Source organism: Bactrocera dorsalis, chromosome 3, assembly GCF_023373825.1.
Source record: "Bactrocera dorsalis isolate Fly_Bdor chromosome 3, ASM2337382v1, whole genome shotgun sequence".
Taxonomy (NCBI): domain Eukaryota; kingdom Metazoa; phylum Arthropoda; class Insecta; order Diptera; family Tephritidae; genus Bactrocera; species Bactrocera dorsalis.
The window spans coordinates 38,041,534-38,053,491 of NC_064305.1; the positions used below are offsets into that span (position 1 = coordinate 38,041,534).

An 11,958-nucleotide genomic window follows, 5' to 3' on the forward strand; every position below is an offset into this window, starting at 1 on the left:
CCGTGGCGTCGCCCACTTATGGACCAAAAACCGTATCTCAGGAACTACTAGACCGATTTCAATGAAATTCGGTATATTATATTTTCTTAACATCAGGTACGAAATATGAAATCGGCTCACAACCACGTCTTCTTCCAATATAACGCTATTTTGAATTCCATCTGATGCCTTCTCTGTAAATAAGCTTTGTATATTGTAAACGCAGCCTTACAATAGAGTGAGTGATAGACAATAGATGTAAGCTTTGTATGTTGTGAACGCAGCCTTACAATAGAGTGAGTGAACACTACCCATATGATAAAAGCGTGCTAAAGAAGTTATTTGTTTTGAATTATAAAATTAGTAAATACTTAAATTATAAATATTTTTTGTATAAGCAATAAAATTAAATAGTACAGCGTTGGTCTACTAAGGTATTGGAAGGAAGAAACCTTTAATTGTCGATTTTTCGTTTTAAGGTTAGTAGGCCAGAATTTATAATGTACTTAAACATTTTATCAATTTGTGTACATAATAACAATAAACCATTTTCGTTTTAAGATAAATCAAAGTGCGTGTTATTCTCCAGTACCATCTCACATATTATAAATCGACAATTGTCAGAGTTGATTCGATATTAGTAGATCATGGAGAAATTACAATTTGAGGTTGAGTTGGCTGCAGATGAAGATCCAAAGAATAACATAATGGTTATAAAGTCAATTACCACAGAGGACGGAATAACGTACCTCATACCACTAGGTTTTCAAGCAGTAAAACACCACCCTCAATTGATAAAGTTACCAGAATTTTTGAAGATAAAAAAGACATTACAGAGAAGAGGTAATAATAGAAAAGTGTGGGTGTTCATGCCAAGTGATATTTTAGCACTGTACAAAGATGATGTTGGAAATATGATGTATAATGATTATTTATTACAAGAAATGACTCAAGTCACAAGCCAATCTATTACAGATGGAAAATTATTGGAAATATTAGACAAACTAAGCGATAAATCCAAGGTAAACGAAGGAAAACATAACAGTTTGAACAAATTAAATGAAAAATTTGTTTTAAAGAAATTTGATAATAAAACGACTAATGCGAAACAATGGTTGCAAAGTTTTGAAAGTGAATGTGTAAGATTTGATTTAAATAGTGATACAGAGAGAATTATCGCTTTAAGATTATTCTCAAATGACTCAGAAAATGATTGGTATGAGTCCATGTTAATTAAACACGGCTTAAACACCCTATGGAAAATATGGCAAGAGAGTTTTCTTAAAACATTCGCGGATAAGAGTTGGTCTTCTGTAATGTATGCACTGAATTTCAAACATTTAAATGGCTCACTGCTGGAATATGCATTGAAAAAGCAGAGATTGCTACTAGAATATAATAGTGATATAGATTTGAGAACTCTTGTTGACTTGATTGTCGCAGGATTGCCAACTTATATTACAAATAAACTAGATCGGCAAGAGATGACAGATCCAACTCTTCTATTTAGTGCCCTACGAATGCATGAAAATCATAATAAAAATGTCCCAAAACATTTTACCGAGACAAAGCGCTTCACTAAACCAGAAATGGAAAATAAAAAAAGAACTTGTCAAATATGTTTTAAGATGGGAAAGAAAAATAGATTTCACCCTGAGAATTTGTGCTGGTACAAGGAAGACAAAAATGACGGCGTAAAACACTGCAAAAACTTGATGTTGGAAATCGATCAATTTCAGGATACAAAAAACTAAATATTCCCCCACTAATAAAAGTTGAGGTTATACTGAATGATATACTAAAATGCACAGGTATCTATGACCCTGGTTCAAATATAACCCTAATAAATTCGAAATTAATAAAAGTAACAAATTGTAAAAAAAATTATTTTGAAAATAAATTCAGTACGATTGGTGGTGGGGGAAAAACAACAGGTTTAATAAAATTAAATGGAGAAATACGGAATATTAAAAAGGAAATAAATGCATTTATTTGTAGTGATAAAAACTTTCCACATGATTTACTTTTGGGACTGGATACAATAAAACGGTTTGGGTTGACCCATGACGGGAATTTAAATATCCAACTTCAAGAAATTGCCATCCCAAGTGTACATGAATATATCAGCCCCCGTGAAGATAAAAATAAAAGTAATGACGATTCTGAAACTAAAGAGTTAAAGTCAGAAATATTACAATATGAAATAAATTTCAATGAGGGCATAGATGTGCAGAAATTTGATATAGATACTAGTTATTTAGATGATGACCAAAGAATGAAAATAAATCCATTACTAAATGATTATAAACACATATATGCCAAAGATAAGTATGATGTAGGCCAAGTGAAAAACTATGAAGCTTTTATAGACCTGCAAATAGAGAAATATTGCTCAAAGAGACCATATAGATGCTCTTTAGATGATAAACAAGAAATCGAGAAGCAAATTGGACAATTGCTAAAGAATGAACTAATCGAAGAATCCTATAGCCCATTTGCAGCACCAGTAACATTGGCTTTCAAACGTGATGAAGGGAGAAAGTCAAGACTGTGTATAGATTTCAGAGACCTTAATAAGATTATTACCCCACAGGCACAGCCCTTTCATCTATTAGAAGATCTATTAGTAAAAACGATAAACTGCAAGTATTTTACTACCCTTGATATTAATTCCGCATTTTGGTCCATACCACTAAGGATCAGTGACAGAGAAAAGACAGCCTTTGTTACACAAGAAGGTCATTATCAATGGACTTGCCTTCCCTTTGGGCTGAAAACATCTCCTGCTATATTTCAAAGAATCCTCACGAATGTGATAAGAAAACACAGCCTATCAAATTTTGTGATGAATTATATAGATGATATTATGGTATTTTCAGAAACTTTTAACCAGCATTTGGACCATTTGTCAAGACTGCTAGATGCAATTGATGAAGAAGGATTCCATCTAAAGTTAATAAAATGTAAATTTGCAGCACAATCTGTAAGATTCTTAGGACATATAGTAAAAGGTAATACAATCACACCTTTAAAAGATAACCTTAGATCTATAGCGGAATTTGCAGCACCACAAAACAAGAAACAAATAAGACAATTTCTAGGTAAAGTCAATTTTTATAACAAGTATATTCCTAATGCTTCAATAACTCTTGACCCAATACACAATTTACTTAGAAAAAACGTCAATTTCATTTGGTCAGATGATTGTGAAGATGCTTTCCAAACAATAAAGAAATATTTATGCTCTGCCCCAATTCTAGCTATTTTTGATAGGGATGCACCAACATTTATATACACGGATGCAAGTATAAAAGGAGTAGGTGCAATACTTAAACAAACACAGAAATGTGGAGAAATCAAACCAGTGGCATATTTCTCAAAGAAGCTAAATGAAACACAAAAAAAGAAGAAAGCTATATTTTTAGAATGCTTGGCCATAAAAGAAAGTCTAAAATTTTGGCAACACTGGCTAATAGGAAACTCATTTACAATTTATACGGACCACAAGCCGCTAGAAAATTTAAACATTAAGAACAGAACAGATGATGAACTGGGAGACATGACCCATTACCTATCACAATACAACTTTGTAATAAAATACAACCCAGGTAGAAACAATACTGAAGCGGATTGTTTGAGCAGAAACCCTGTATATGAAAGTCACGAAAATGAAGAAGACAACTTAAAAACAGTTAATATTATAAAGATTGAGGAAATATTAGAGGACCAAAATAAAAACCCCAACGTAAAAGACAAGCACAGTATCATTAAAGAGAATGGTATATACTACAAATGGAGGAACAAGAAGAAAAAAATTATTTTGTCCGAAGACTACAGTAAGGTGTTAATAAGAAAGCTGCATGAACATTTGTGTCATGTGGGAATAAATCAGATTGAGTCGAAAATAAGACCTTTCTATACAGCACCAAACCTGTTAAATAATATAAAATTGGTTTGCCGTCAATGTGAAGTTTGTATAAAAAACAAATCAAGATTAAATAGAAATTATGGACTCATGTCACAACTAGGACCGGCAGAAAAACCTTTTCAAATCATGTCCATAGACACAATAGGAGGGTTTGGTGGCAACAGGTCTTCAAAAAGATATCTACACTTGTTAGTAGATCTTTTTACTCGTTATGCTTACATTTCATGCTCGAGGACACAACTAGCTAAGGACTACATAAAACTAGTAGATCAAGTAATCAAGGACAATGAAATTGAGGTATTGCTCTCTGATCAATATCCAGCACTGAATTCACAAGAGTTAAAAAAATATTTAAAAGACCATTCTGTTGATTTAATTTTTACGGCGGTAGATTATCCATTTTCGAATGGTCATAATGTGAGGTTATATCATACGCTGGTAAATAGGATTAGATGTGCCTTAAACAGCAAAGGAAAAAGAACAGCTTGGACGACCGTAGCAATGGATTGTGTGAAAGCCTATAACTCAACAAACCACACTGTGACAGGTTATTCACCTCTATACCTGTTAAATGGAGAACCAACTGATGTATTACCAGAGGACCTAAATATGAAACAAGCGGAACCCGGAGAACTGGAAAAAGACAGACATACAGCATTTCTCAGATCAAAAAATCACATGAATTAAACAAGGCCAGATTTGACAGAAATAGAATAGATTACAAATTCCAAAAAGGCGATATGGTATACATAATGGACTGTAATAAGTTAAATAGATCTAAAATGGATGAAATTAGTATAGGTCCTTTTGAGATTGAAGAAATGATATCAGACTCCCTCTGCAAAATTAACACTGGAAAGAATAAAAAGTCCTTGGGATTGTACCATGTGACAAAGCTCATTCCTCAGTATGATAACTGAAATTAACTCCAGTTAATTTTCAATTTTGAAGGGGGGGAGATGTAAGCTTTGTATATTGTAAACGCAGCCTTACAATAGAGTGAGTGATAGACAATAGATGTAAGCTTTGTATGTTGTGAACGCAGCCTTACAATAGAGTGAGTGAACACTACCCTTATGATAAAAGCGTGCTCAAGAAGTTATTTGTTTTGAATTATAAAATTAGTAAATACTTAAATTATAAATATTTTTTGTATAAGCAATAAAATTAAATAGTACAGCGTTGGTCTACTAAGGTATTGGAAGGAAGAAACCTTTAATTGTCGATTTTTCGTTTTAAGGTTAGTAGGCCAGAATTTATACTGTACTTATACATTTTATCAATTTGTGTACATAATAACAATAAACCATTTTCTTTTTAAGATAAATCAAAGTGCGTGTTATTCTCCAGTACCATCTCCACATATTATATACATTAGGAACCAATGATAATAGCAGAATAAAACTTTACACAAATACGGTATTTGAGCTGAGGTATTCCTTGTGAAAAAATTGTCGTGATCGGACTATAACTTTTCAAAGTCCCTGATATCGAACACGAAGAACTCAGTTCCTAACCTAACCTAACCTAATTTTTCACCGAAAATATCGGTACATCTCTCAGAATTTAATTCTAATTGTAGGGAAGTAGTTAATCCCTAAGGTGATTCTACTTGACCTTGATCAATAAAACCAGCCACAAGAGCCAATGCTGTCTACTTGTGTCCAAGTTATATTAATCGTAGTTGGCTTTGATCATTGAAACCAGCCACAAGAGCCAATTCTGTCTACTTGTGTCCAAGTTATATCAATCGTAGCTTTCAAAGACAGTATAACACGCAGCTTTGAATTTTAGATGCGTAATCTTTATTGGTCGCAGTTCGAATGACCTGAATTCAAATTAACAGGGTACTTAAATAGTCAAATTGAGCAAAGTTAATATAAAAGGATCACAGTTATAAGTATTCAAACATTGAGTAAAACTGTGGTGAATTTAAAATGATCAAAAATGTAAATTTAACATAATGTAGCTTCTAACATTGTCGAGCTTTTAATAATTAACATAACTAACGAATAACATTGTAAAGTATTAATAGTTATAGCATCCGTGCATCCGGTTACAGTCGTTACATAATTAATTTTACAGCAACATAAAAAAATATGTAATTGACGGATAATGAAATCTCGATTATCACTTTATCATGGGAGAGTATGAAATGTTCGGTGACACCCGAACTTAGCCCTTCTTTACTTGTTTTCTTTATTTTTCTGAAAAAGTGTGTCGTTTTCTTTCTCAGCTTTCAGTATCTATCCCATCCCGCACGTGTTCTGGTCGATTGTAATCATGCGAGGTAGGGAGTCTGTTTTCTCTCCGCTACAACACGGCACTCCTCATTGTACCAGGTGTTCTTTTTCCTTTTCCGAAAACCAATGGTTTCGCTTGCAGCTCTGTGCAAAAAGCTTAAAATAGCACCTCCTTTTGTTTTTGACGCGCGTTTTTTGATGCACAGAGGCGGTTGCGTATCTTGGCTACAACAAGCATTCGCAAATCTAAAACACTGGAGACGATGAAACAACATAATCGATCTGGTTGGTGATTTTTCGATCCGGAGACAGCCAGGGAGCTTGATGAATTTTTTGGTACTGGAATCTAGACTACAGATAACCATATTTCCGGCCCCGACGAAGTTGATGAGCATAAACAATGGCGTCAAGGTGGTCAAGCGCTCATAGAAGATATCTGTAGTCACATCATCCCTCTCTTCCGTCGTCTTCAAAAGGGAGATCTCTAAACTGAGGCTGTTTTCTTCTTCTCATTGATAGTTTCTTAAGGGGCGGTTCCCAAAGAAAACGCACAATCCTTGGAGGGTATGTTAAACCTTCTCACTTAACCTCGCCTTTAAACGGATGTCGTGAGCTGCTAGAGCGATATGTAAAACAATCGCTTCTGGCCACTCCCAAGGGAATGGCGATCAGAGAACTTTCTTCACTTGCGTGAACTTCTGGACATGACTCCATCTTCACCTGCGTTGCGTCATCCGGTATAATAATAGTAATCAATAGACAGTATAAATTAGTTAGAAAAAATTAATAAGTTTGAGTTGACTTATCGATTTTCGTGTGTCTGTATGTACGCGAACTAGTCTCTCAGTTTTTGTGCTTACAAAAGTTTTGATACAATGTTTTGTTTCCAAGCAGCTGCTCATTTTTCGGAATCGCCCATATCAGAACGCTATAGGATATAGGCGCAATACCAGCTGACCGATCAAAATAATGTTTTGGTTGGAAATGCTTCTTTATATGACAAGATGTCAAGCTGCTTTCGAATTCAATTATCATTCCATAAAGTTGAAAATTCAATTGATTTCAACACCCGGCATGCACTTAGCCACTATACACCAACAATTCAATTGATTTTCGAGTACTTGACACACTCATGCTTATAAACGTAGACAATTGCAGTGTAGTGCAGAGCGATCACGTGGAGCAGCTGCCAAAAATTGCCAAACAAGCGATTCTCCTCTTGATATCTGTCTCTTTGTCCCAAAATGCGTTGGTGGCCTTATCAATGGGGTTGCATTGCCGTTGTCAAGTTGAAATGTTTGCGCTGCCCTTGTCTGTGTTGGTGTATGGTGAAGGTGTCGTTGACTTGTGGCAACTTCTAAATAGAAGCAAAATGCGTACAGAATACGTGCGCATTGAAGTTCAGGCAAGAAACTGCATGATAGACTTGCATACTTTCAAACAAATATGGGCAAAGAAATGTTTATGGAATAAGAAACAACAACAAAAATGGGTCAGCTGAAGTATTGTTCGGCAGTTTGTGTGTTATGCTTTGGAAAGCATACTGTATACAAAAGGTCTAAGTTTTGCACACATTAATTGAAATAGTGTACTAAGGCAAGAAAAAAGCTGAAGGACATAAAGTAGCAATCATGTTCCAACATTAGCTATGTGATAACGCAAACTGGTAAAGCAGTAAAATACATAAAATTTTTTATCGAAAATAACGAAATCTGAAATTGTACAGCTGTGGAAGGTTATGCGCAATAACAAATGTTCCATGCAATATTGAATATGTATGTTCAAATAAGTAAGGAGTATAAAAGTGCAAGAAGAGCCAGAGGAAAAGTTAGAGCAATAAAAGTAAAGCGTAAAAAATTAAATGCAGCAGCAATTAACTGCGAGTTAGTGTCACATAGCCATGTTGCAACAGCAGTTGTTGCATATATGTAGGTGGAGCAAATGATGTTCTCGCATAATTTACCTCAAACCCACGGGCTTAGAACAGCTGGAGTTTTTTCCAACTACATACAATACGAGTACAAGTATATACCTGACCCACACTGGATTTGCCATACCACCAAGAGGAAAATATTTTTTTTCTATTTTGCAATTTTTTCTATTTCTATCCTGATTTCGCTGCTGACTTTTGCTGCCATATTGCCCTAGTAATGCATGTAACTAAAGTGGCATCAACAACAAACGAATACAAATACTCTTATCTGTTGTTTTTGTTTTTTAGAAACAGCAAGCATCGCATCATATCGTTTGGAATGTATTGATATTATTAAATTCTTATGCACCTTAGCCCTGCCAGTAGTAATGTTAAAAACAACAACAACAACAACAAATGAAAACATAGATTGACATTTGAAAATGGCAGCAAAGTGAAGTGTAGAAATCTCGTGTGTTGTGTAGTTGGGAGTAATTGAAATGAGCAAAAGAGGAGTGGAGGAGAGCAAAGAAAGAGAAAGGACATCGATCAAAAAAGAGAAAGAGTGGTAAAGATGGTAATTTTTTTATAAGATTTATGGATTAGTTCTTGTGGCAAGCACTAATAACATGAGATATGGTAGACAGGTGTATGAAATTCGCACCGTTTTCTCATAGTATTTGTCCCATTATTTTTTACCTCATTTATTATATTTAAGTTTCGGTCGCAAATCTAAAGATTTATATTACCTTGTCCCGAATGCGCCTAGATTAAGTTTGCAACGAAGCTTTTAATATCTCACAGCAATGGTATATTCCATTCTTCACGTTTTTCCAGGTTTCTTCCCGTCCAGGGTGCCGGCCACATTATGTAGCCTATTCGCCCTGTTTGTCAGTGTATGTATTTGAAAGATGTGTGTTCAGCGTCATCTTTGATCGCATCATTCGTCTTTTCCATCGCATGAATCTGTCCATATCACTGTTCTGTAGCGCAAAACGCTTGATGCGCTCAACATACGTTTATGTTTCTCCTGTGTCGGTAAAACCATCTTTGAACTTCAACGAACATTAAAAAAAAAGAATTGGCCAAATTGGCATTGATGAGCTATGCGTTTAGCAACACATTTTGCGATTCTTTTTTATATAATAGATTTAAATTTTTGACGTCCATTTAAAGAGAAAACTGTTGTGTGGAAAACACCCTTAGTGTAAAATACTAAACGATGGGGCGAAATATTTTATATCTAAAAGTACTTTCTATTATGTAATGAAACAAAGTTCATAAAAATATTCCTAAAAGGCGACTATTGAGTATAAACCCTTAAGAAATTCAATAATGGGTCGATCGTTTTCATGAAGTTTTGTGTGCATGATCTTGGGTTGGCTTATATTAATTAGAAAATTAATATCGCTTAAGTAACTAGTAATGCCGATGGAGTAATGAGTAGAAGTTCACGCAAGCGAAGAAAGTGAGCGAGTGATCGCCATTCACTTGGGAGTGGCCAGAAACGGTTCATTTACATATAGCTCAAGCGGCTCACGACTTACGGTCTTTGGTCAAGTATCCTTTCGGTAGCCAGAAAACATTTCATTTGTAGGCGAGCTAAAGTGAGAAGACAAAACATCCCTCCACACTGTGTTTGTGACCCGCCACGTAAAAAACACTACTAATGATGACGGCCATGGCAAATGAACCAAGGACTACGATTTGAGGGCATGCACCTGGAATGACCGGTCCCTTTATTGGGAAAGTGCCGCTGCTCAGCTGGTTGATGTTCTCGTAAGAGTGAAAGCTGAAATCACCACCGTCCAAGAAATGCGATGGACGAGACAAGGACTGAAGCGAATAGGCCCTTGTGGCATTTACTACAGTGACCAAATCTGGGGTTCGTGATGGGAGAGAGACTCCGTCGCCGAGTAATGTCATTAAGTTCGGTTGATGAACGGCTAGCCACAATCCGTATCACATATCGCTGATTTGCGCCCACGTCCCGAAGAGTGAAGCGAGACGCATTTCCAGATAGAAAAAGAGACAGGAAAAATTCGTGAGTACGAAGAGCTTGACAAGCTGGCCAACAAGGGTAATGCTCGAAAATTCTACAAAACAATGCGGCGGCTAACAGAAGATTTCATCCTCAAAAGCGATTTTAGTGACTGATTTGGTATCCCCACAAAACTAATGCGGAGGTGTAAACTGACGTTGAGCAACACCAAAAGATGCAACGGGGTACTTTTGGAGAAAGTAATTCGAACTGCAGATCTAAACAGAGAAGGTACCATCATCTATAAGAGTGTAGAGCTGCTGGTGTACGCCGAGGATATTGATATTATTGGCTTCAACAACCGCGCAGTTAGTTCTGTTTTCTATTATTGTATTCGACGTCATACCCGCCGGAGGATGCAGAGGAAGAGTAAGACATTTACTTTGTTGGAAAAACCAGGTGGAGAAGGACCTGGCTTCGCTTGGAATCTCCAATTGGCGTCATCTTGCGAAAAGAAGAAATGACTGGCGCGTTATGGTTAACTGGGCTATAACCGCTTATGCGGTTTCTCTACGCCAGTAAAAAACAAATAGTAATGTAGTTAGGTTAGGTTATGTTAATCTGGTAGGCCAATCAGCTACGCAGAGACCAGCTGACGCGAATTTTTAAATTTTTCATTCTGTCAACCCCATCGTGCGGGCACCAGACAGTGACCAGTTAGTATTCTCATCATGTTCCTATAGTTTCTTCTAGCGAGTGCCAATATAAATTCTGTGTCCGATACACAGATACAAGTAGCTCATTTCATCGTATTTTGATTTTCTTTACCATGCTTCTGTCGAGATCGTCATATTGACAATGCATGGGTTTCCCAATGTTGAACACGTTTTAGGATGTTAACCAGATACCATTCGTGGCAATCTTGTCGGTAATTTCATTGCCCTTAAAGCCTTGCACCTAATTCAAATATATGTTTTTCGACTTGTTAGTAAAATTTTGCGTAGTTTATAAGGTAGAGGGGTAGGTAAATAATATTAAGTATCGTCCTATTTCTCCCTAGTGTTTAACAACCGATATATATGTAGAGCGTTTGTGTAGTCACGTCCTTATACGACGAGTTTCCAAGAAGAAAGAGAACGATCTTCGAATTTTATTTGACATACAGGTTTGACATAAAAGGAAAAGAAAATCATACATAGCGAAATGTCAAATTAGCAGGTAGAGTTACCATGCTTAATACAATTATAATTAACTCCGAAACGAGTGGCGGTGCTGCCACAGTACTCCCCTCCTAGTTGGGATCTGCGGCGGTGTAAGCAGGTTTCAAACCGTCGATAGAAATGTTGACTGCTTTATCGTTAATGTCGACGGTGAAGTATTTTTGATAGCGATGAATAACCTTGTAAGGCTCTTTGTAAGGAGCTGATAATGATGGTCGTACCGACAAATCGCGAATGAAAAACTGGTCGCACGTTTTTAAATCTGTGTGCACAAAAGACTTCTGAGTGGTATGCCAAAACGTGTTGACCGGACGTAGGTCGTGCATTATATGTCGCAACTGAGCAACAACTTCAGTCTCATTATCTGGTACAGGACAGTCGATGAAGAATTCGAATGGCAAGCGTAGCCGCGTCCCAAAAACTAACTCGGCCGGTGATGCTCCAATATCCGGTTTGAATGAGCAGCGAAGTCCCAAAAGAATTATCGGTAGAAAATTTGTCCAATGCTCCTTGTCGTGACAAAGTATGGCTGACTTGAGAGTTCGGTGCCAACGTTCGACGATTCCGTTGGTTTGCGGATGGTAAGGCGTAGTTCGTAGGTGTTTGACACCGATACATTGGAGTAAATGTTGAAAAAGTGTACATTCAAATTGGCGTCCTAGGTCTGACGTTATGTCGGTGGGGATTCCAAACCT

The 11,958-nt window shown here is 36.4% G+C and overlaps 1 protein-coding gene across 1 annotated transcript; it reads left to right on the plus strand.

Moving 5' to 3' along the window:
* Positions 1-392: 392 nt before the first annotated feature.
* Positions 393-1,733, plus strand: LOC125777574 (uncharacterized). The gene is made up of 2 exons (XM_049452664.1): positions 393-458; positions 541-1,733. Exon 2 carries the CDS (start codon positions 627-629, stop codon positions 1,731-1,733), a length of 1,107 nt encoding a protein of 368 aa, XP_049308621.1. The 5' UTR covers positions 393-458; positions 541-626.
* Positions 1,734-11,958: the final 10,225 nt, after the last annotated feature.

Bases quoted from the DNA above. Each gene is read 5' to 3' on its own strand.
- LOC125777574 (XM_049452664.1), top strand. From the start codon at position 627: ATGGAGAAATTACAATTTGAGGTTGAGTTGGCTGCAGATGAAGATCCA.